We start from the raw sequence: 23,946 nt of genomic DNA on the forward strand, positions 1-23,946 counted from the left end.
GGGATTGGGAGGCTAAGAGGACTTAGCAGCTAATTAGAAGCAGCCCCCTTGTCCCCTAGTCTCGAAGGGTGGTCTCTGTTTAGTTGCCAATTTACCCCAAAAGGCTCTCACCCTATGTTTCCTGGTTTATGAGCTTTGCTCTAATGCCTTGATTTCAGTGCTTCGCTGGGATTGGCCACTGCATATACAGCCAGCCAGGTCCAGATGTGGACCCTAGACATCTGCCTGTGGCCACTGCCCCATATTCCCACCTGCTGCCAAACCTGCCTAAGAGAGGGGCAGGTGGCAGAATGATCACTAGAGAGATGGTGAATACCTGGGGCTGAGATGCTCAACTTCTCGTGTTGGGGGTGAGTCTTTCCTCATCTCTGTGAGGGTCTTGCTATCTGATATTCCCTGGGTTTGTCTGTTTCGGCTTTAGCTTCTGTTGGAAGCTATTCTTTGATCAGGGCAAACTGTGTATCAGCTCATAGGCTATGCATCTGCCTCCCATCTCTCCAGAGAGGGACTAGTTTTGTTTTTTCTGAATTTTAATTTATTTCTTGTTTTCTCTTCCGAATGTTCTTGTTATTTTATAAATGGTGATTTCTTTAATTCTCTATTGTTTCCTTTTTAACTTATTTATTATGTCAAGCAAACACAAAATAATACAAACAGATAAAGAACCCCATCATCTTCCACAGTGATCAGTATCCTACTGTCCGGTTCTGTCTGTCTGCTTGCGTTGTTCGCTGGAGGATTTTAGAGCAAACTGCATTCATGTCCTTTTACATGTCACATTTATAAAGACTCATGTTCTTAGCTGGGTGTGGTGGTTCATGCCTATAATTCCAACATTTTGGGAGGTTGAGGCAGAAGTTCAGTACCAGCCTGGGCAACATGGCCAGACTCCTTTCTCTACAAAAAATTTAAAATTAGCCAGGCTGGTGGCCCGTGCCCATACTGCTAGCTACTTGGGAGGCTGAGGTGGGAGGATCACCTGAGCCCAGGAATTTGAGGTTGCAGTGAGCTGATATCGTGCCACTGTACTCCAACCTGGGCAAGGCAACAGTGAGACCCTGTCTCAAAAAAAAAAAAAAAAAAAAAAAAAAGGAAAGACTCATGTTTCTTATCTAATTTAAAAAAAAAAGACTCATGTTTCTTAAGTTATTTAATTTATTTTAAAAATAAATAACTTTATTTTGAATAAATTACAGACTTACAGAAAAGTTACATAAACCATTTCTTCCCATTTCCCCTAATATCAACATCTTACAGAGCACAGTATAATGATCAAAACCAAGAAATTCACAGAACACATTAAGCCACAGACCTTATTCAAATTCTGCCTACTGTCCCACTAATGTTCCTTTTCGGGTCCAGGATGCAAACCAGAATCCCACACTGCATTAAGTTGCTGTGTCTCCTTAGTCTCCTCCAATCTGGGGCAGCTCCTCCATCTTCCTTTGTCTTTTATGACCTTAGCTCCATAAGTAATGGCCAGGTATTTTGTAGAATATCCCTCAATTTGGGTTTAAGGTTTTCTCTATTATCTAACCTACATACCTTATTCAGAGTTAGAACTGCAGCTAGAACCAAGGATCCCCATTTAGAAATATAGATTGAAGTTACACATTTTGGGTAAGGAAACCACAGAAGTGTGTTCTTGTCCCAGTGCTTCATATAAAGAGGTGCGTGACGTCAATATGTTATTACAGGTGATGTTAATTTTGATTACTTGGTTCAGGGCATGTCTGCCAGGCTTCTCTACTGTAGTTTCTATTTTTACTTTTGTAATTAATATGCACTTCCTGGGGAGATACTTTGAGACTATGCAAATATCCTCTCATTATACTTTTCACCCGCTAATTTTAGCACCTATCAGCAGATCTTGCCTGCAAGTTATTACTGTGATGTTTGCCAAATGGTGATCTTCTATTTCCATGATTGCTTCTACATTTTTAAATTGGATTTCTCTAAGGAAGATCTGTCCCTTCTCTCCTATTTATTCATCTCAATATTGACTCATGGATATTTTATTCTATGGGTTATAGTTCATTACTATTACTTTTTAATTTTGGTACCAAAATTGTCCAAGATTTAGCTGTTGGGAGCTTTCATGCTAACTCCTGTGCCGTTTCACTGTCTCCCTATCATTTTTTTAAAAATAGTTTTACAAAATGTTCCAAGCTCATCTCGTACTTTCCCTGCCCTAGCCCTGGAATAAACTGTTTCTCGAAGGAGCTCTGGTTCATTTTTGTAGAGAAGGATTTTTAGAAACTGAGGTCTAGGTACTGGGTATACTGATTGTTACGGCACTGTTATTGTTTCCAGGCCCTCTTGGTGAACTGAACTTGGGATGTCTGTAATTCCAGCCATTTCCTTAGCTATGACAATTATCACTAAATACTTTGCAGAGAATCAGTGTCTGAAATTAGCACCTTGATATTTTGTGTGTACAACAAGTGTTTAAACTGCGTTTGACATAGTTCTTCTTGCAAATGGCAGTCCAGTCATTCCTTTAGTGTATAAACTCACAAATATTCCCACTGTTCTTCCTGCTCGTGTTCCTCCCTGACGCCTTCCTCTTGTCATCCAGGTGTGAGTTCCTCTTCAGTTCCCTGGCCTAGATCAGAGCTGAGGACCTCAGGGTGGTCTCCCTTCCATCCCGTGGTGAGACAGTCTCTCCTCCCTGTCTTTCCATTCTCTTCTTAAACCTTTTTGTCCTTTTTCTGATTTTGTCCTTTTTTTTTTTCCTTCTCCTAACCTCAAATATCAATGAACTGTCTCTCTTCCTGGTCTCTTTCTAGCTCCTGGCTTCTCCTCTTTCCTCCTAGAGAGCACATGTCAGAACTCCAGCTGAGGATGTGTTTCACTGGGCACACAGGTGTTCATTTTCTCTTGAGAAGAACTGTCCATACCATGGTGGTGGAAAGGATAGCTGGTTTCTATGGCAGGACCATGAGACACTGATCAAAAATGGTCATATCAGCACCTTAATGTGGTTCAGCACAGTAGTTCTTACCTGGTGGGGTGGTATGGAGAATGTCCAGTTGGGGGCATGCCTATTTGAAAGAGCATATGCAGTGATACAATTTTACATTGAAAAGTAAAATATAGAATAGATGTTGATATAAAATACCAACTTCAGAAAGTAAAGGTTGATGGAATCCACTGGTCTTGAGGGGCAGATGTTGCAGAAGAGAGTCTTATGAATGAGGGAGAAGAGGATGCTGAACTTTACCAGTCAGTTTGGGGCATGAGAGACAATCTCTTTATTATCAGTGGGTGTGTGGGTTGGAAAAGACTGAGGAAACACTGAGTTTAATTAGCTTTCTTAGCTTCAGGGTTTCTAGACTTACAGAGACACTCCCCTAGAGATGAACAGGGCTGACTGGAGGTGCTATTAAAACACAGCTAAGAAGGCAGACACAGAGCTGGAGGGTGGCTCTCTGGACACACTGGGGATGTTGTTAAGAGGAGGAAGAGGGCAGTGGATGCTGGGGGAAGCAACACGATCCGTTACATCATCTCTCAGTGCACTTGACCTGGACACCCAAGAAGCAAAGGGTTGGTGACTAACCAGGTCCAAGGTGCTACCGATGACACAGTGACAGCGTTCACTGTCTGGTATGTCTCCATCTTCCTTGGAAGGAACCTTCCCCTGCTTAGCTTTTAAGATCCTTTGTTTGAAATGACTGTGATGAAAAGTGACAATTCCTGCCTCAGTACTGATCTGTTTTTGCTTTGAGTCAGATAAAGGCGGCCAAGTGTGTCTAAAATGTTTTAAAATGCCAATGTTTTGTCTATATCCCAGTGGCCCTTTATTAACCATCTGGTGCCTTAAAACCTTTTTCTTTTCCTCTCTGCTATACACTGCACCTGTTAGGCTGAGCCTGATGGAATGAAACTGTGGTTTTTATACGTGAAAAGTGGTTTGAGTATCACCATTCATGAAATTCAACTAATACATCATTTCTGACCTCCACAGTCCTATAAAGTGGGTGTTGTACCCCCACTTTCGCTGATCAAGAGCTGAGTTCAGAAAAGACATACAGCAGGTTGAGGAGCTGGGGTTTGAGCCTGAGTCTTCTGTCTTTTTATCCTCGAACTTACCCAGACAGTGCATATCCTTTTCTGGGGTCTACCTGCAACCAGTAGTGCACTGGAAGCTCAGAGCCAGGCTGGTTTGGGAGACGATGTGATAGCTACTGATGGATCAGTGATACCTTTAAAATTGTCTGCAGAAGAGCAAACCCACAAGTCAACTAGGGAGTCAGCTTCCCGAGACTGAGGTGTTCTGACTATCCTGGATCCAGTCCACCCCTCAAGAGGGTTCGAGCAGCTCATCCACATCAGACTGGCCCACGCCCTGGATGGAACCAGGCAGGTGGATGGCAAGGCAGCGACCTAACTTCATGAGAAACAGAAGCTGCACAGCCAGGCCTGCTGGTGACCTGCTGACCTCACCAGTCATCCCACTGGGAGGCAACACTACAGCAGGTGTGTTTTAGAACACTTCCATTCTTAATCCTGATTTGCTGTGTGATGTTGGGCAAATTGCTTCTATGGGTGAAATGAGGACTTACTTTGTAGTTGTTAAGCTTTGTAGCAATGGAATTCCTTCTTAAGAGCACAGAACCCCTTTTTCAAATGAATTCTTATGGTCCCTGTATTAGTTTTCTAGAGCTGCTGCAACAAATTACCACACATTTGGTGGCTTAAAATGAAAGAGATTTATTGTCTCCCAGTTCTGAAAGCTAGAAGTCCAAGATTGAGGTGTCAGCAGGCCATGCTCCCTCTGAAGGCTCTAGGGGAGAATCCTTCCTCACGTCTATTTTGCTTCTAATGGTTTTGGTCATCCAGGCTGGTTCTTTGGCTTATAACTGCATCACGCCAGTCTCTGTCTTCATCTTCACATGACCTTCTGTTTCTCTGTGTGTCTTTTCTGTTTCTTTTAAGGGTAGTCACAATGGATTTATGACCCATCCTCATCCATTATGATCTCATTTCAAGATTTTTATCTAATTGCCTGTGCAAAGAGTCTTTTGCCAAATAAGGCCATCGTCTGAGGTTCTGGGTAGACATGATTGCCTGACTGGGAGTCACCTCTCCTTTCTTTCTTCTGAGAACAAAAAAATGAAGCCACTCCTTTGTATCCTGGCTTAGCTGTGCTTATATTTATTGCTGGCATCCTGCTTCACAGTTGATTGCTAAGCAGGTGAGAAGCTAAGGTCAGCATGATGCTTTATCCTGATCATCCAGGCACCCAGGAGCCAGAGAGGCATAGCGACATGTCCAGTGTCCCACAGCAAAGTGACAGACCTGATCTGAAGTTCTGCAGGGTTCTGGCTGGAACATTTGGCCCCTTGTCTTTCCCATATAATACGTGATAGGGAAGATTGACATGTATAGCATACTCCTATGGGCATATGGGTGTTGTTGAAACCCAAAAGATATTTTGTAGTGAAGTAAAGCGGAATAGTAACTCATACCAGCTGTTGCTATTAATAAGGCATAACTAACACGTAGTCTGCTCCCTGCTGCCCACAGCTTAGGCAGTGGGTTTGTGGGTTCTTGTACCAGCTAAACAGTGATCCTCATCTTCCTGACTCAAGATATATCAGAAAGCAACTGAGTGATGGTGATGTGATTATAAGGATAACATTGAGCCTACTCTCATTTATATACAAAAGAAATAGGAAAACATTTCCAAGCTTTTAAACTTACAAGTGGTAATGAGATTCATGGACTGCTTCTTTGGTTAAGAGCTACTTGGTTTTCCTCAAATCTGTTTGTAACCCAGAATCACCTAGGGGCTTGGTTAAAAAAACAACAACAACAACAGATGCCAGGGATACCTCAGGTTTTGGTCAAAATGAAGTAGACAAATTTATCCCAATTTCTCTTACTAATATAGCTAAAAACACTGGACATTATATATAAAACACTGGAAGACTGAAAGGTGGAGAAAAGAGCGGACCAACTAGGGACCCTGGAACTCACAGAACAACATAATAGTGAGTTATCTGGGCTTTCTTCTTGCCTCCTATATATTCTACCTTGGGAGCTAAAGAAGCCCCCAATCCAGGAATGCCAATGAGCCTAGAACAAAACAAAGCCCCAAGGAAGCTTCGTCTCTTTTGTCAAAGGACTGAAAGGAGGAGCCTCCTAGCAAAACATTTTTTTTTCTGTAAATACCCCATTTCTGCAAAACACCAGAGAAAATTGCCTCCCCCTCCACCCCTCAGTTTTACTAAAGGCCAAATGGATAGTGTATTAGTCTGTTTTCATGCTGCTGATAAAGACATACCCGAGACTGGGCAATTCACAAAAGAAAGGATTATTGGACTTGCAATTCCACAGGGCTCGGGAGGCCTCACAATCATGGTGGAGGGCAAGAAGGAGCAAGCCACATCTTACATAAATGGCAGCAGGCAAAGAGAGAGCTTGTGCAGAGAAATTCCTGTTTTTAAAACTATCAGATCTAGTGAGACCCATTCACTATCATGAGAACAGCATGGGAAAGAACCCCCCAACCCATGATTCAGTCATCTCCCACCAGGTCCCTCCCACAACATGTGGGAATTATGGGAGATACAAGATGAGATTTGGGTGGGGACACAGAGCCAAATCATATCAGATAGCCTAGACTTCCTCCTTTGCCTAGTGGTAACTGGCTGCCCCACACCCTCCCCACTTGATGGAAAGCCTAGACTTTCACCACCAGGGCCTAGTAGTAACGTATGTCCTTCACCACCATAGTCCCCTTGGAGCCTAGACTTCCATCCACACCCCAGGGTGTTAGTGGAGCCCAACTGCAGAACCTGGGTTTTGACCTACACACACACACTGTGTGCTGAGTATCCCCCACCCTCCCGGCCACGATGGTGTTGGTGGAGGCTGAGTAGAGAGCCTGGACGTCCACCTTCACCCAGCAATAAAGAGTCAGTGCTCTCCTTTCCTCTGCCAGCACAGTTTTAGCAGAAGCTACTAAAATTGAAAATTTAAGTAAGATCCAGAGTATCATAATATAACTGAAATTTCCAGGATAAATTTCAGCAAAAAAAGAAGTTATAAAGAACTGAATGGAAGTTTTAGATAGGAAAAATAGAGTAAGCAAAATTTTTAAATTACTGGATGGGCTCAATCAAGAACGGAGCGGACAGAGGAAGAATCAGTGAACATGAAGCCAGAATGATAGAAATCATCCAGTCTGAACAACAGTGAGAAAAAATACTGGAAAAAAATTAACAGAGCTTCAGAGACCTGTGGGACAATACAATTTAAAAAAAAATCTAGCATTGGTGTAATTGGAGTCCTAGGAGAGTAGTGTGGGGCTGAAAAAGTTTTCAAATAAATAATAGCTATTTCCCACATTTGGAGGAAGGCATGAGCCTACAGATTGAAGAATCTGAGCAAACCCCAAGGAGGATAAAACCAAAGAAACCCATGCCAAGGCACCTCAGAGTCGAACTTCAAAAAACTCAACAGCATCTTAAGAGCAGCAGGAGACAATGCATTACCTCCAGGGGAAAAACAATTTGAAGGGTGGCAGTTCCTCATCAGTAGTCACAGGGGCCAGAGGAGGTGTGACCGCTCATTTTTCACATACGGAAAGAAGGAAAATCTGTACTCCAAATTCTATACCCAGTGAAAATATCCTTTAGGAATGAAGCTAAAATCAGACATTTTGACATGAAGGAAAACTAAGAGAATTTGTTGTCAGGAGGTCCAACCCTAAAAGAATGGCGAACAAACAGTTCTTCAAAGAAGGGATAGAGGAATGGAAGGAAACCTGGAACATCAGGAATGAGGAACGAACATAGAGTAAAAATATGGGTGAATATAATAGATGATCCTTTCCCTCATGAGGAAATCATACTCGACAGTTGAAGCCAAAATTACTGTCTGATGTGGGTCTCATTATATGTAGAGGAAATACATAAGACAACTATATTGTAAAGGAACCTAGGTGGAGGTAAAGTTTCTACATTTATTCAAAAGGTAAAATGTCAGTACCAGTAGACAGTGATAGTATGATGCCTAAAGCAACCACTAGAATATCTATACCAAGAGATATACTCAAAAACACTACTGCTAAATCAAAGTGAAATTCAGGTAATTCACAAGAAGGCAGGAAAAAAAAGAAACAAATAATGCAGATGGCTGAGCCATACTCCAGACCTACTGAATCAACTTCCAAGACTGCTGCCTGGGAACAGGGATTTTTATTTAGCAAGTACTCTGGAGGATTCCAGTAATCAACCAGGCTTGAGAATATCTGGAGTAGACTAGTATTTTTTAAATAGCAAGTTGCCAACCTCATTAGTAGGTTGGAAACTTAATTAAGATGATTATGGGCAGCTTTTTTTTTTTTTTTTTTTAATTACCTTAGAATAAGAGTGTACTAGAAAAAAAAGGTGGCAGGGGGAAGCTAGAGTGTATTCTACCTGGTCAGGGTAATTCTCATTTCCTGAAATTTGGGAGTATATATTCATATATGTGGGCCCAACCTTTGGATAAGAGTAGGCCAGAAGAGATCTCATGCCTCCAGGAATGGCCTTCAACTAAGTAATGCCCGACAGGAGTTGACAGACAGACATCCCAGCTTCCATACTATACTCAGCATATGATCATGGGAGGAAGACCATGCATGGCATTAGCTGTTCATCAATGTGCCCTGTATGTATTGGCTTTGGTCCCTTCTCTGTCTCACTTTCCCTTTCTCCTACAAGTGTTTCATAGGATAATTTCTCAAAATGTATGGATTCAAATCCTTGCCCTTGACTCTGCTTCTTAGAGAACCTAGCTGAAGATAGCTTCTCTTTCTGGGCATGATTGGACTTTGATTTTTTCTATTGCAGGGAGGTGGAAATTGCATCAGGACCTAGTCACTGACGGTGCAGTGCCTGGCAGGTATCAGGTGTTACCTGTGCTCCTCCTGTGTCACTAAGGATGAGCTTCTTCCACTGTCTGAATAATCCTGGATCCCAGAGCAGGCAATATTCACAATATTGCAGGAAGAAGGAGTAAATGCCCATCCCTAGCCAGGCCTCTCTGTCGGTGTGTGTGTGGGAGAGGCCATTTAAAACCCTATTGGGTTTTTTGCCTCAGTATACAAAACATTTTTCAATGGTGACACCCAGCTACAATTATCTTACCACTGAGGGGATGAGATGCCACCCTCCTAAGGGATTCTAAAACTTAGTAGGCATGATTTCTAAAGGAGCTTTACGCAAGAGCAAAGCTTAGCTGACCTACCCCTGTGCTTACATGTGTGTGTCTCTCAGAAGTGGCGTACCAGAGTCTCAGTGTGCAACCTGGGAATAGTGTTCACAGGCCTCCGATGCCAGTTGTTTTCATTTAAGGAAGTCATTACCCGGCAGTCCAGGAGTGTCAGGCCCCTGCAAGGGATTTTCCTATGGCCTGTCATCATAGATATCTCTCTTGGTTAGCTTTTGCTGCAGCAGCAGTGCTTCAGCACAAACAGCCCCAGAATTTTAGGGATGTTTAATCAGCTGTTGGTCAGCCCAGATGTCTATGTGTTGGCTGATCTTGGCTGGGTTTGGCTGATGATGCCGCTGGAAGTGCCGCTTCTACACCCTGCGGCAGTTTCCTGGCCTGGCCCACGAGGCCCTCTTGGCTGGGCCCACTCAGTCATGGAGGATCAGCTGAGCCAGACAGGATATGGCTGTATCTCACTCCCCACTTGCATCTCACTCCTCTTAGGGCCAGCAAGTTAGCCTGAATACATTCTTCTTATGGCAGTGTCATAAAGAGGTCAAAGCCAGCCCAAACACTTTCCAAACCTTTGATTATGTTCTGCCTGCTGACATCTCAGTGGCTAATGCATGTTAAGTGGCCAAGCCCAAAGTCAGGTGTGGGGATGCATTCTCCAACATGCAGGTGATGGGGAGGAAGTGACTATTTTAAACAGTGGTCTAATCTATGCCTACCAACATGCACACTGGTTGCAAGGATCCAGTGCTGTAGCAGGCACACAGAGCCTTGTACGGTGCCTGGCACATAACAGAAGCTTGTAATGATGCCAGGCAGACTGTGCCACTCCTTTTTCTTTTCCTTCTCTCCTCCTGCAGGCTTCACCAGTCCTTGGGATGCCCATAGGGATGGGTGAGGCCCGACTGGCCTGTGGTGCTTCCCAGTGGCCGTCATCTCACTAGGGCCACACGGTGGCATTAGGATGCACCTCTCAGCGGTGTTCAACGCCCTCTTGGTGTCGGTGCTGGCGGCGGTCCTGTGGAAGCATGTGCGGCTGCGTGAGCATGCAGCCACACTGGAGGAGGAGTTGGCCCTCGGCCGACAGGCCCCAGACCCAGCGCCAACACTGAGAATCGACTACCCAAAGGCACTGCAGATCCTGATGGAGGGCGGCACACACATGGTTTGCACGGGCCGCACGCACACAGACCGCATCTGCCGCTTCAAGTGGCTCTGCTACTCCAACGAGGCTGAGGAGTTCATCTTCTTCCATGGCAACACCTCTGTCATGCTGCCCAACCTGGGCTCCCGGCGCTTCCAGCCAGCCCTGCTCGACCTGTCCACCGTGGAAGACCACAACACCCAGTACTTCAACTTCGTGGAGCTGCCTGCCGCTGCCCTGCGCTTCATGCCCAAGCCAGTGTTCGTGCCAGACGTGGCCCTCATCGCCAACCGCTTCAACCCCGACAACCTCATGCACGTCTTCCACGACGACCTACTGCCACTCTTCTACACACTGCGGCAGTTTCCTGGCCTGGCCCACGAGGCACGGCTCTTCTTTATGGAGGGCTGGGGCGAGGGTGCACACTTCGACCTCTACAAGCTGCTCAGCCCCAAGCAGCCTCTCCTGCGGGCACAGCTGAAGACCCTAGGCCGGCTGCTATGCTTCTCCCATGCTTTTGTGGGCCTCTCCAAGATCACCACCTGGTACCAGTATGGCTTCGTCCAGCCCCAGGGCCCGAAAGCCAACATCCTCGTCTCGGGCAATGAGATCCGGCAGTTTGCACGGTTCATGACGGAAAAGCTTAATGTGAGCCAGGCAGGAGCCCCGCTAGGTGAGGAGTACATTCTGGTCTTTAGCCGAACCCAGAACAGACTCATCCTGAATGAAGCAGAGCTGCTGCTGGCACTGGCCCAGGAGTTCCAGATGAAGACAGTGACAGTGTCCCTGGAGGACCACACCTTTGCTGATGTCGTGCGACTGGTCAGTAACGCCTCCATGCTAGTCAGCATGCATGGGGCCCAGCTGGTCACCACCCTCTTCCTGCCCCGTGGGGCAACTGTGGTGGAGCTCTTCCCATATGCCGTCAATCCCGACCACTATACTCCCTATAAGACACTGGCCATGCTGCCTGGCATGGACCTCCAATATGTAGCCTGGCGGAACATGATGCCAGAGAACACAGTCACACACCCTGAGCGGCCCTGGGACCAGGGGGGCATCACCCACCTGGACCGGGCTGAGCAAGCCCGTATCCTGCAAAGCCGTGAGGTCCCACGGCATCTCTGTTGCCGGAACCCCGAGTGGCTCTTCCGAATCTACCAGGACACCAGGGTGGACATCCCATCCCTCATTCAAACCATACGGCGCGTGGTGAAGGGCCGGCCAGGACCACGGAAGCAGAAGTGGACAGTTGGCCTGTATCCAGGCAAGGTGCGGGATGCACGGTGCCAGGCGTCAGTGCATGGCGCCTCCGAGGCCCGCCTCACCATCTCCTGGCAGATCCCATGGAACCTTAAGTACCTGAAGGTGAGGGAGGTGAAGTATGAGGTGTGGCTGCAGGAGCAGGGAGAGAACACCTACGTGCCTTACATCCTGGCCCTGCAGAATCACACCTTCACTGAGAACATCAAACCCTTCACCACCTACCTGGTGTGGGTCCGCTGCATCTTCAACAAGATCCTCCTGGGACCCTTTGCAGATGTGCTGGTGTGCAGCACGTAGTGAGTGGGCCATAGCCTGGCCTCGGGAGGGTGGCTCCTGCAGTTCAGCTTCCCTGGGCCTGTTAATCCCACTGTGGAGACTTCTATTGTCTATTTATTGAGCAGGCCTGTGCCTCCCTGTCATCTTGTTGCGTCTGGGGTGTGGTGTCACAGCACTCCTCTCTGCCCTGGAGATATGGGACACAGCCCCCACCTTCTCCCATTCTGAACATTCATACCCCTGGAGAAGTTCCTTAGTAAGGAGGAGGAAGAGGAGAGGAAGGAAAGAAAGAATCACAAGGAACCTCTGGCTAGGTGATCCTGATGTTTCCTACTGAGTTTTTCTGGTATCCAGATTTCTGGAAACCAAGTACTCATGTGCTATTTGATTGGGTGGTTCATCTGCTTCCATCCCAGTGAAATTTACTAATAGCCCAGTGAAGGGTATGTTTGGAACATTCATTAAATGATTCTAAGCATCTTGGTCAAGTTTTCTTATTGGATGGGAAGAAGGGGGGCTGGTCATCAAAACCCAGGTGCCCTTTAATCCTGACCGTTAGCTAGGGAGACGTGGCAATGGGAAAGCGTCTAGAATGGTGAAGTGAGCAAGCTGGTTGGATTTCATCTTGACTAGCTGGACTAATATCACAGTTCTACCTACATGGGATGAAAGCCTAGAAGTAGGTGGGAGAGGGCTGAGGGGAGGAAGAGCTGTATCTACCATAGGTTTTTCTTAGGCTCAACTAGACATTCAGACTTGCAAGAGGACCATACCTGGCATCGGAGGTGCTTAGAAGGATGGAGATAGATGCTTAGTGTACCAGCAGGACCGTGCCAACAGTTCCCTTCCACAGGAGCAGTCTTCACATCAGTAGTCCTGAAGGCCACCTTGGTTCAGAAGCCCATTCCCTATAGGAGTCAATGTGTTTTCAACAACCCACAATCAGAATTCGCAGGGCCCCTCAAAGGACGCGCCCAGTTATGAGTTTCTGCACTTAGGGAAGCCTAAGGCTATGGTTTCTTACCAGATGGTGTAGATTATTTGTCCTTCCAGTCCAGGTGTAGTTTGTCAATCAGAGGTCAAAAACTCCCATGGGCAGTTTTGCCTAATACCACACCTGACATTCAGCTAACGTTTGTCTGCCTTCCATGGGAGCAGAGCTAGAAAGTTCCCCCAAGATCCAGTCTGCCCTGAAGAAAGGAGTTTTGGTCTTTTTGTTGTTAGAGAGACCTGCTGCACATCTGACTCCTATAAAGAGGAGAGGGAAAAAAGCCGGGGAGAGGAGGTGGAGCCTCAGGCTGTAGCTCCGTGCATTCTATATGGCACACCTTTTAACCAGGCCGATGGGGAGTTCTTGAGCTGAAGATGTTCATTAGATAGGTATCCCCACCACGCTAATCAGCTGGGAACCACAGTGGGAAATGTGTCCTCTGCATCAGTACCTTGGTGAATTCAGCACAGCAGCTGGGCCATCCCATGTCCTCTGCCACAGGAGATCTGAATGATGCATTTTCATGGTCACCATGCATCCTTATGTCATTCCTTTTACCCAGAATGTCTTTCTCCCTAACTGTAGCTTCCATCTGCCACCACCATAAAATGCCATGAGAATCCACACATCAAGACTCAGCTCAAAGCCAGAGATCTCAGACACTGTTGGGGCTGGGGGAGTGAAATGGCACAACCACTTGGAAAACCATTTGGCAGTTTGTACTAAAGCTGAACACTTAGCTGCCCTATCTCTCAGCAATTCCACTTCTTGATATACACCCAAGAGAAATGAGTGCTTATGTCAGCAAAAAGACATGTCTTAAAATGTCTACAGCTCTACTCTTAATAGCCAAACAGCGTAAGTGTTTCAAGTATCCATCAACAGGTATATTCAGGCAATGGACACAACAATTTTAAAAAGAATGAAGTGAACTTTCAGACCACATTAAGTAAAAGAAGGCAGACTCAAAAAGGCAGACATATTTCATGATTCCATTTGTATAAAGTCCTAGAACAGGAATACAAACTTATGGTGATGGAAATCAGAATAGTGGTTACCGGGAACGGGGGTAAAGACTGGAATGGACACAGGGACACTTGGGGGTTGCCAACATTGTGGTCTGGATGGTGGCTGCACCGTGGACATTGAGAAAAGTCATCATCCTGCTTACACAGTAGATTAGTACACTTCACTCACCTCTGTGCTTTCTGTATGGCACACCTTGATTAGAAAGGAAGACCACTCAGCACAAGGGCCAGCTCTCCTGAAAACCCAGTTTGTCACACCTACAAAGCCCTAACCCTGCTGTTCCCACCACGGTCTCCAGGGAAGCACTTACCTCTGCAAGTCATTGCTCACAGGCTGGGAGCTCAGTGAGGGTTTGTGACATGTGGGTCACAGCCAAGGGAAAGCTCAGTGAATGGTTCCTTGGCTCCATGAATACATGCATCTCTGCTTTTGTCCAAACTGTTTTTTACAAATTGGGAATCTGCATTATGTGAAACTTTGCCCCCTTTTTTTCTCTTTAACATTGTAATGTGAACACTTTGCCTTGTCACTGATGACTATTCTTTGGAAACAAGACTTTGGTTAGCTAGAGAACGTTGTGTAGAATCACTGGGAAATCAGCTCCTTCCCCCAGGCTCCATGGAGGAGCTGGATCTATGCCCAGCAGCCCAGGCCACCGCTTGACAGCACTGAGTAGTGGCAGCATTTTTTCTTTTACTGCTGCTGCTTTAAAAAAAAAAATTTATTGGTGTTTATGGTGAAATAGACAGATTTTCTGTGTAGTTACATGAGTTTTGACAAATGCATACATCCATGTAACACACATACCCCTACATGATAGAGACCCTCTCTATCATCCCCATATTCATAGGGGGATGAATATATAAATAATTTCTTATGACTCATACATATATGTGTGTATATGTGTATATATATATATATATATATATGGGTATTCATATATAAATATACAGAAGCGATAAGAGCTTATGTAACATTAAGGGCATTTACATTTCTCTATCCTGTTTATTATAAATCTTCATCTTAGCAATCAAGAGCCTGAGAGCTGGGGTCTGGGATACACAAGCAGCTACTAGGCCAAAGCCTGTCACAAGTAACCCAGTGGGTCCCTGGGCCAGAGCTCCTCAGCCTTTGGCCTCTGCTCCTCTTCCTGCGACCCCCACCATGAGTCAGCTATGAGAGCATCCTGCTGGCTGCAGGTGGGGTGGCAGTAGCGGAGTGCCAGGTCTGGGCAGGGGGCCCAGATGGGAACTTAAACCCACAAGGAATGCTTCAGGTGTTCCTCAGCCCCTGACCAGCCTCCAGCTGTTCCCACTCAGCCACAGCCTGATACAATCAGGCTGTCCAGGTGCACCAACCTCTGCTGGACAGTCCACGTGGCCCACAGCTGACGGAAGATGTAGTTAAGCCAGGTTTTCCACCCTTCAGGACAGGAGGGCAGTTTCAGGCCTCCAAGTAGTCCTCTTCCAGATGCAGGGAAGGACAGAAGGGAGGCAGAGATGTACTGCCACCATTGGTCTCTGCAGGAATGCAGCCCTGCACCCTCCCAGTCCACAGTGCTGGTGACGATGATGGTCTGGCCAGGCCCCTGCAGTCAGCACCAGAGGCAGCGAACCAAGGCTGCATCGATCTGTGGACCAGCACTGTGGGCCTCCCTTCAGAAGGGTGCAGGTTGTGGAGCCCAGGTCCCACCCCAGCAACAGCATAAAGCCAGGCTCGCGGTCAGCTCTGGCCACACTGAGCCTGTGGGAAAGCAGGCGGGCAGAGTGAGTTACCTTAAAAGGACGTGGAGTCTGGGATACCCAGGCAGCTACTAGGCTGTGTCATTTCTGTTTTCATTATTTTTATATATGAATTTTTGAAAGCCAAATAAATTCCAATTAACATTTTTAAAAACACACCCCTTCCAAACAGCAGTATAGTCAGAAAGCTGTGTGTGTCCTTTAATCACAGGAGTTTCATTTCTCTTTTCAAAGAAAAAATTTCATGAAGTCACACACAGCTAATTTAGAATTTGAGATAATTCTATCCTGGGTCCTGGGAATAAAAAGTATAAGAAGATGTAATCTTTGCCTCTGGGAGCTTACATCTAGTGGAAATAATCAAATGATGTGTTTTTGAGTGTTGTACTTTCAGACTTTTGACTGGTTCAGGTAGGTTAACCTTTTCCTAGGATTGCTAAATTTAGCAAACAAAAGTAAGGTACACCCAATTCAATTTGAATTTATGATAAACAATATTTTGAAATATTACCTTTTCCTAATGGGGGTGGGGGTGGATTACTGTATAACTGTGAGGCCAATAATCCCTCAGTATCCCCAAACCATTCCCATTTTCCAAGTTCAAATATAGAGACATTGGTGGCAAGGGAAGACTCAACCACACTTCCACTAAAACAAGAAATAGCAACAACACCAAATGCCAGCAAACATGCAGAACAGCTGGGTTTACATTCATTGCCGGTAAGAATGTAAAGTGGTACTCTGTGAAATAGATGAGCAGTTTCTTAAGAAATTGAACATATACTTACCCTATGACTCAGAAATTGGACTTCTGGGCATTTATGCCAGAGAAATGAAAATGATGTTTACCCAAAAGCCTGTACACAAATGTTCCAAGCAGATTTGTTTGCAATAGCCAAGAACTGAAAATGACCCAGATATCCTTCAATGGGCAAATAATTAAACAACACGTGGCACATCCATACCATGGAATACCACTCAGCAACAAAAAAGAGTGGGTTACTGATACATCAACAACTTAGATGGGTCTCAAAGACATTGTGCTGAGTGGAAGAAAAGCCAACCTCCAAAGTTTACCTCCTGGGTGGTTCTATTTATGTAACGTTCCTCTTGAAATGATAAAATTATAAAAGTGGAGAACAGATTTGTGGTTGCCAGGGCTTAGGAATGGGAGAGAGTGAAAGGGGTAGGTGTGATCTTTGTGGTGATGAAACAGTTCTTTACCTTGATTGCTGTGGTGATTGATGAATGTACATGTGATTCACAGGAGTGTGGAATCACACATATTGTACCAATATTAAGTTCTTGGTTTTGATATTGCACTACAATTAAGGAAGCTGTAACTATGGGGGAAACTCGGTGAAGGATACACAGGACCTCCCTGTACTATCTTTGCAACTTCTGTGAATTTATCATTTTTTTTTTCAAAACAGAAAGTGTTTAAGAAATCCTTGGAAGATCTGGGGGAGAGTGCTCCAGGATAGGCCTCAGTTCTGCAACCACCACAATCCCGGAGGCTGCTGCTAGGGCTGTGAGCTAAAGAACCACAAATGGAGTTGGGATCTAGGGATCAGGATGCTCTCAGCAGTGTCACAGCCACCTCTCAACCATCACAAAGCTGGTGACTGGGTAACAGAATCACCGTCCAGCCCCACTCTGCCAGCCTCCCACTCTTGGGACCCAGAAAGCTGGCAAGTGGACACTGAAGCCTGCTCTAGAACACCTCTCATCGCCACCACTTTGCCTGTGAACTGAAAATAGCTAAAAGGCACAGGAGGATGTCCACACAGGAGGACGGCCCTCCCAGGAGTACATCTGAATGGTAGAATCTAATTTGCATCCAGAGCCCAGCTGCAAGGGAGCCTGGGTAATGGAGTGTGCAGCTTTTTGGTCTCAGCAGTGCAGGAAGACTCCGTAGAAGGAAGGCGGGGTGGAGATTGGGCAACCCAATCCCTGACATTCACCATGGTCACTCACCAGAACTAGATGTGCCTTCATGTGGACAGCAGAACTTCCATGTGGGCAGGGCAGAGAAAGGATGCATCCATTCATTCCTGATGTGAAAATCATCCAAGATGCCTGGGATCCTACCCCACTGTTGTATGTGGGTGCATGATAACAGGACTGTGGAATCACACATATTGTACCAATGTCAAGTTCTTGGTTCTGATATCACACTACAATTAAGTTTTAAATGAAGCAGCAGTCATGAGAACTGGCAATCAGATGTCCAAGAAGCAGGGCACCTTAACATTCCCTTTAGGCACAGCATCTTGGGTCATGCTCCCTGTACCCAAGGTGATGCCTAGTGCACCACTCACCTGACACATGGACACAGGGAGGCAAAGCCCTGTTTCCTGGTGTAATTCAGAGTCTGTGGTGTACAATGATCCCATGGGAAATGTTGCTGGGAAAACAAACACAGAAGACTGTAAAATCCATATCCTCATATCCATCAGCTTTAAGTGACTTTACTAATACCTACACCTTGAGGGGCCCTGGGCCTCCATTCCCAGGTGCACCAGGGACCCTCCAGAGCTCACCCACCCCAGCCTGCTCTGGGTCAGGGGACATGCCTGTGGTGGACCTCTCACTCACCTTCTACTTTCTCCCTGCACCTGCCTCAAAAGGCCAGATGTTCTCTAGGAGTCCTTACAAGGAGCTAGGTCCTACAGTGGAATTTTGGACACTAGCAATAGGTCAGCAGGGTCAAGTTAGACTTTCCTAGCATTTCTCAGATCCTCACATGTGGCTCCTTCTCCATCTACAAGTAAGCCTGCTTCTTTCTTGCAGGCCAAGCCCCTTCCCATCACCAGCACCCCTCCAACCAACACCACCTCTGGGGTTCCCTGGGCCTGACTCCACCATCTCCCTGAGAGGCACTACCTCCTCTGCCCTACAGCCTCCCAGGGTGGACACTCCTGCAGTCCAGTGCTCTCCCCTACCCAGCCTCTTCCAAGTACACTGGACCCTTGACCCCAGTGCTATTTTCCTGCACAAACTGGGTGCTACCTCTGCTGCTGTGTGAGATGTGTCGAGTTTCCACCTAGAGACATCTTCCTCTCTGGTGACATTGCCTTGGAGACTCAGGGATTCTTCCCTGGTTGCTTGGACAAAACCACCCAATGTGCCCCGCCCAGAGGTCCCAGAGGCTGAGCTCTCAGCCACCCCATAAGCCTTCAGCCCCTAGACCCAAATGCCATATCTCCAGACTGCCAAATGAGCACCCCCTGAGCAATGCTAACCAGGACCCAAGATAGGTCAGGAGAGGCCTCAGGCAGCACCTGTGCTGGTCCAGGGTGGGGAAGTGGGGGCAATGGAGGAGGAAGAACTCCACAGTCCCTTGGAGAGATCGTAAGAAATCCCCTTGGGCTTCCTGCCCATCGAAGAGGCCTTGGGCCAGAGTAGGTGCATGAGTGAGGGAAGGAAAGACCCATGTCAGTAGCAAGGTAGGCTTCAGAGCCAAAACCTCCTGCCTGGGCAAAAGGAAAATGGGTGGTCCAGGAGGGGGATGGAGGAAGTGCACCTGAGCCAGCCAGCATGGCTCAGAGGGCCGGTGGTGGCCGTTCACACACCCGTGAGCCCAGGCCAAGGGGGAACTATCTCGATATTCACAGAGGTCCCTCCTGCACTTCTGTGTAGGCAGGGCTCTTCCTTTGACCCCCTTTGCCAACAATGCTTTGTCTACCCTCCCAGGCTTTCTGTGTCCTCAGTTACAAGAGACATGCTTCCCAAACACAGTACCAAGACACACGCTCTGACAGCCAGACAGAATATGGAATATTGGGCCTCTCTCCAAGCATCGGGAACCTGGGGCCACCACAGCATGGCCTCTTACTCCTTCCAAAGTCTAAGTTCTCTGTGGGAAATGTGCTTGATAATAATTGTTGAATAAGTGAATAAACGAATGTAAGAAGGAAGGAAGGATGCTATAGTGGTTGGGACCATGGCTCTGGAATCAAACAGACCTGGGTTCAAATCCCAATTCCATCAGTAACCTGCTCTGTGACCTTGGGCAAGTGACCCACCCTCTCTGAGCCTTAGTTTCCTTGTCTGTCAAACGGGAACAATAATGCCTACCTTGTGGAGTTGTGAGAGTTTGGTATAAGGAAGTATCTAAAGCTTCTGGCATAGCGTGAGACCACTGTAAATGTTCAGAACATGCCAGGTGGTGCTTATGACTGTCTTAGAGCGAGCTCCTCCCCAGGCAAGCTCAATGTTGCCCATTCACAAGGCAGTGCAAGGGTGACAGATGTTCCAGTCAGGGACGGAGAGACAGGCTTCTCACAAGCAGAGTGGTTTATCGTTTCCATCATACCCTTCGAAACATCATGTGAGCTGCGCAATCCGTCATCCCACACCACCTGCTTCCACCACCAGCCCCATTAGGATAAGTTACAGCTCCTGGCAGCTGCCTCCCTGGAGTCACCCAGGCTCTCTTCTGTTGAGGAACAATGACCATATTTCTTTCCACCAACAGGGGGCAGCATTTTCTGTCTGAGATTCCTGCAGGGAGCAGATGTGGCTTCCCCACCCAGCTCTCTTCCCTAAGTGGACCTGAAATCTCGAGACCCCCTCTGGCACTCCTCAGGGGAATCGTTCTTTCCCGCAGCTCTCCAAAGCAAAGAGCCCTGAATTATAGCATTTACTGATTTCCATGGTGTAAATACTCCTACCGTGGCAGATTCCAGGCCACCAGTGTGACCACATTGAATGCGGAGTTGAAAAGTGCACAATTACATGGCATTTCCACCATACAGATATACAATAGATGTAAAACCTCAAGATCATAGACGATAGCAAAATGTAGTAAAATAATTGTAAGAGGTATATTTTGAATACTTATTTTGTTTCAATGTAATTTATTTAATAGTAACTATATATAGTTTTTTTTTCCTCCTTTTTAATACCCCTTAATTGGGATATGCTTTTTAAAAAAATAATGAGGCTGGACCTCACTATATTGCTCAGTCTTGAACTCCTGAGCTCAAGCAATCCTCCTGCCTCAGCCTCCCGAGTAGCTGGAATTATAGGTATGCACTACCATAGCCAGCATACAGTTCAATTTTTTAATAATGGCTGTACTTTACAACATAAGCTCTTGCAAGTCAATATGAACAGACTACAGTATTTCACTGTGGCAGGCTGAAACAATGGCCCTCCAAATATATATTCGCTTCCTCGTCCCCAGAATCTATGAATACTACCTTAAATGCAAAAGAGTGAATATTATTTTACTTGGTGAAAGCGATATCTAGGAGGCTCTTACCCTGTATTATCCATGTGGGCCCCAAATCTAATAACAAGTGAAGTGTCCTTGTATGAGAAAGGCAGCTGCTCCCATCTGTGTGGCCTCAGGCAAGACACCCCTCTGTTCTTCCTCCCCACTGCCCCTGCTATTGGTTCCTTATCTGTAGAGTAATGATAATAAAATTGGGGTTGTTCTAAGTCATTCATGAGATAATCTGTGTAAAGCCTTTAGCATTAGTTACTACAGGTCTTTCCAGAATCTCATAGTCACACCCTGGGGGCCAGATGTGATTCAGAATTCTGACTCTTTCAGCTTAGAAAGGTAATATGGTGCACATGCATGCATTATGCAGTGCCCCCAGCAGAGTCCAAGGTTACACCCAATAGCCAAACACATTGCTATTCCTGCAGCAAGGTGTATAATTATTCATACCAAGTGGGACATGAGTTTTAGCACCAAACATACCAAAAATGCTTTTGATTTTCATGCTCTGGGGAATTGTTGGAATTGCATCTAGAAGGTTATGAACCTGTGTTACTATCATCACGCACCCCCCCACCCCCACCACCCCAGCTTGGAAACCATCATTTTTCTTGCAACACCTCATTCATTTGGGGATGCAGGAGGAGCAGATTGGACCTGGAGTGAGGTCTGTCTGGCAGCATGGAGGCTGGCAATTGTGATGGCCTCAGCAGAGCCTCTCAGGCCAATCTGCCTGAAGTGGAGCATAACCCCCATCACAACCCACCCACTGCAGACCCATGGCAGCTCCGACCTTCACAGCCTCTTCTAAGGTTGGTGGGAACATCCTGATTCCTGGCTGTTTGCTTCACTTGGCACACGGTTCTCATTCCAGAGGGAACAGCTGGGCAAGCAGCAAGCACTGAGGCGAAGAGGCTTTCTTGAAAAGGATAAAAGTGGATGACATTTCCAGTTTGCGGGAAAGACACTGTTAATAGATTAGACAGAACTTTAACAAGCAAAGAGCCAGATGCATGTGAATGTGCTTGGCCAGGAGTTGCAGTTTGAGTCACCCCGGTCCAGAGAACTGGCCCTGCCACATCATTGACAGACAGTTCTTCTTCTGCTAATACTTCTGAATCCAAAGAGGAACTGTCAGGGTGGCTGGGCTGGGGAGTGTGGTGGGAGCATCTTTTAGTGGTGGTCTTGGAGGCAAGACTTGCTAACACAGTTCCTGCTGGGCTAGAAGTCTCACCCTTCTACCTACAAGCTGGGTGACCTTGGGTGACCCTATGTGCCTCATCTGTAAAATGGAGATAATAACAATCACACCTCCCCTTGTGGTTGTTGTGAGGTTAAAAGCTTTGATCCACATAAACCACCGAACCCAGGGAGGCTGCCCTTCTCACACCTCCAGGGAGGAAGAGGTCAGCATTGATGAGAGTGCCCAGAAATGGTGTCCTTGCCAGGTGGGCTAAGGAGGCAGAGCTGCGACACAGTGCCACAAGTGGTTGGTATGCCCTGGGCAGACTGAGATGGGCTACTCCACATCTGCCCACACACCCCCCTGTCTGTGCTGAGCAGACCTGTTCACATTAGCATACAAAAGGACTTAGTGCAAGCTGGGGCCTTGCTCACTGACAGGAAGAGTCTGGCTTGGTCTTTTCAAAGAGAAATTCTATACACACATACACACACACACACACACACACACACACACACACACACACACAAACCAGGCAACCCTGCCAGGCAGATTTCCTCTCCTTTCTTAGGTGGCTACCCCTGCCCCATTTCAGTGTAAAGGAATCCTGCTCTCAGGATGTCGCTATTTGCCTGCCCTTCCAGGTGCCAGGCCACTGCCTTCACCTGCATTACCAGCTAACTTTGTTTAGTCCTCACAGCCAGGCAGTGTGGAAATCAACAAAGACTAGCCAAGGGAGAACAGACAGGGGCTTGCTACGGCAAGGGGTCAGCACCATCACTTGCATTTGGCAGGGACTCCGAGGCAGGCACAGACTGGGAAAACTTTATAATGAGAAAGGGAAGGCTCCAGGTATACCCTGATTGGAGGCTGCTGACATGGGAAACACTGGAGTGAGCAAACCAGAGGTAGGGCATCCTAAGTGATTGGTTAGGGGAGCATATTTGGCTTTCTCTGATTGGTCCTGAGTTGAAAGTAGGGACAAAAATAAGGAAGCTGGCAGTCACTGATTAGGCCCTCACTCTACTGGGCAGATTGTGGTTGGGTCTCTGAGCTGGTTGCTACAGAGGTGGTGGCATAGAGTTTTATTATTATATGTAGTTTGGGCATTGTCCACTTGCACGTTCAGTCTCTCAATGGCAAGACAGGATGAGATCTGTTTATTTCAAAGGGGCTGGTTAAGTCACAAAGTAGAATGAGTCTCATCCTGATGTGAGAGCCCCCACTCTGCTTTGCAATGAAATGTTTCCTCGTATTCCTTTCTCCTTGCCATTTTCTAGGATGACAAGTGTCTCACTCCCAACTCTGGATGCGTGTAGGTCTACCAGGCAGAAGGCAAAGCAGAGGCTGTCAAACAGAAACTGGTTGAGACCAGGAGGAGCAGCATAACTTGATAAGGGTATCCTTGGAAAGAACTGAGAACATAGGCAGAAGAGGAGAAAAGACAAAAAAGTCAAAGTCAAATAAGCAATGGTGACCTTAAGAGAAATGCCTGAACTCTCTAAATCCAAACTCCCTTTTTCAAGGGCCTGAGTATTGCCCAGGACACTTCTATATTTCTATCTCCACTGAGTATGCCAGGCTTGTTGGTTGACTGCAGGCCCCTGCTACCTATCTCCCACACTAGTCTGTAAAAGATCTAGCAAAAGGCACAGGGCCCAGATGGTTTTGTGGGGGAGTTCTATAAAACTTTTGAAGAATAAATGGTTCTTATTTAAACTGTTACAAAGCATTAAAAAGATAATAAAATTCTGAATTTATTTTACAAGGTATGTTTACATTTAATAGTAAGACAGCCATGGAATGCCCAAAAAGGAAAACCTTATGAATGTATATGCAAAGATTCTAAAAATAAAATTGGCA

At 46.4% G+C, this 23,946-nt stretch overlaps 2 protein-coding genes and 1 long non-coding RNA gene across 14 annotated transcripts in view; 2 read left to right on the forward strand and 1 right to left on the reverse strand.

The window, feature by feature from the left end:
• POMGNT2 (protein O-linked mannose N-acetylglucosaminyltransferase 2 (beta 1,4-)) overlaps window positions 1–12,388 on the forward strand; it is a 23,685-nt gene extending 11,297 nt beyond the window's left edge. For 2 of the 4 annotated variants that reach the window (XM_032298118.1, XM_032298121.1), the window contains exon 2: window positions 10,080–12,388. In XM_032298118.1, coding sequence (XP_032154009.1) covers window positions 10,184–11,926 — 1,743 coding nt within the window. In that variant the 5' untranslated portion in view covers window positions 10,080–10,183 and the 3' untranslated portion in view covers window positions 11,927–12,388. Of the gene's footprint in view, window positions 1–3,420; window positions 4,483–10,079 lie in introns of those variants that run through there. The other 2 variants (XM_032298120.1, XM_032298119.1) reach the window with 2 other exon arrangements.
• Window positions 1,140–15,869, forward strand: LOC116564785. Its single transcript, XR_004275097.1, has 3 exons — window positions 1,140–2,569; window positions 5,447–5,450; window positions 15,856–15,869. It is a non-coding gene; the product is annotated as an uncharacterized LOC116564785 (long non-coding RNA).
• GASK1A (golgi associated kinase 1A) overlaps window positions 12,400–23,946 on the reverse strand; it is a 92,127-nt gene continuing 80,580 nt past the window's right edge. For 5 of the 9 annotated variants that reach the window (XR_004275088.1, XR_004275092.1, XR_004275096.1 and 2 more), the window contains 3 exons: window positions 21,694–21,819; window positions 20,937–21,078; window positions 12,400–18,074 (listed from right to left, as the gene is read on the reverse strand). The gene's annotated coding sequence lies outside the window, so the exon portion shown is untranslated. The remainder of the gene's footprint in view (window positions 18,075–20,936; window positions 21,079–21,693; window positions 21,820–23,946) is intronic. The other 4 variants (XR_004275093.1, XR_004275089.1, XR_004275091.1 and 1 more) reach the window with 4 other exon arrangements.

Source organism: Sapajus apella, unplaced genomic scaffold (assembly GCF_009761245.1).
Source record: "Sapajus apella isolate SASKATOON/1434 unplaced genomic scaffold, GSC_monkey_1.0 scaffold38, whole genome shotgun sequence".
In the NCBI taxonomy this organism is placed as follows: domain Eukaryota; kingdom Metazoa; phylum Chordata; class Mammalia; order Primates; family Cebidae; genus Sapajus; species Sapajus apella.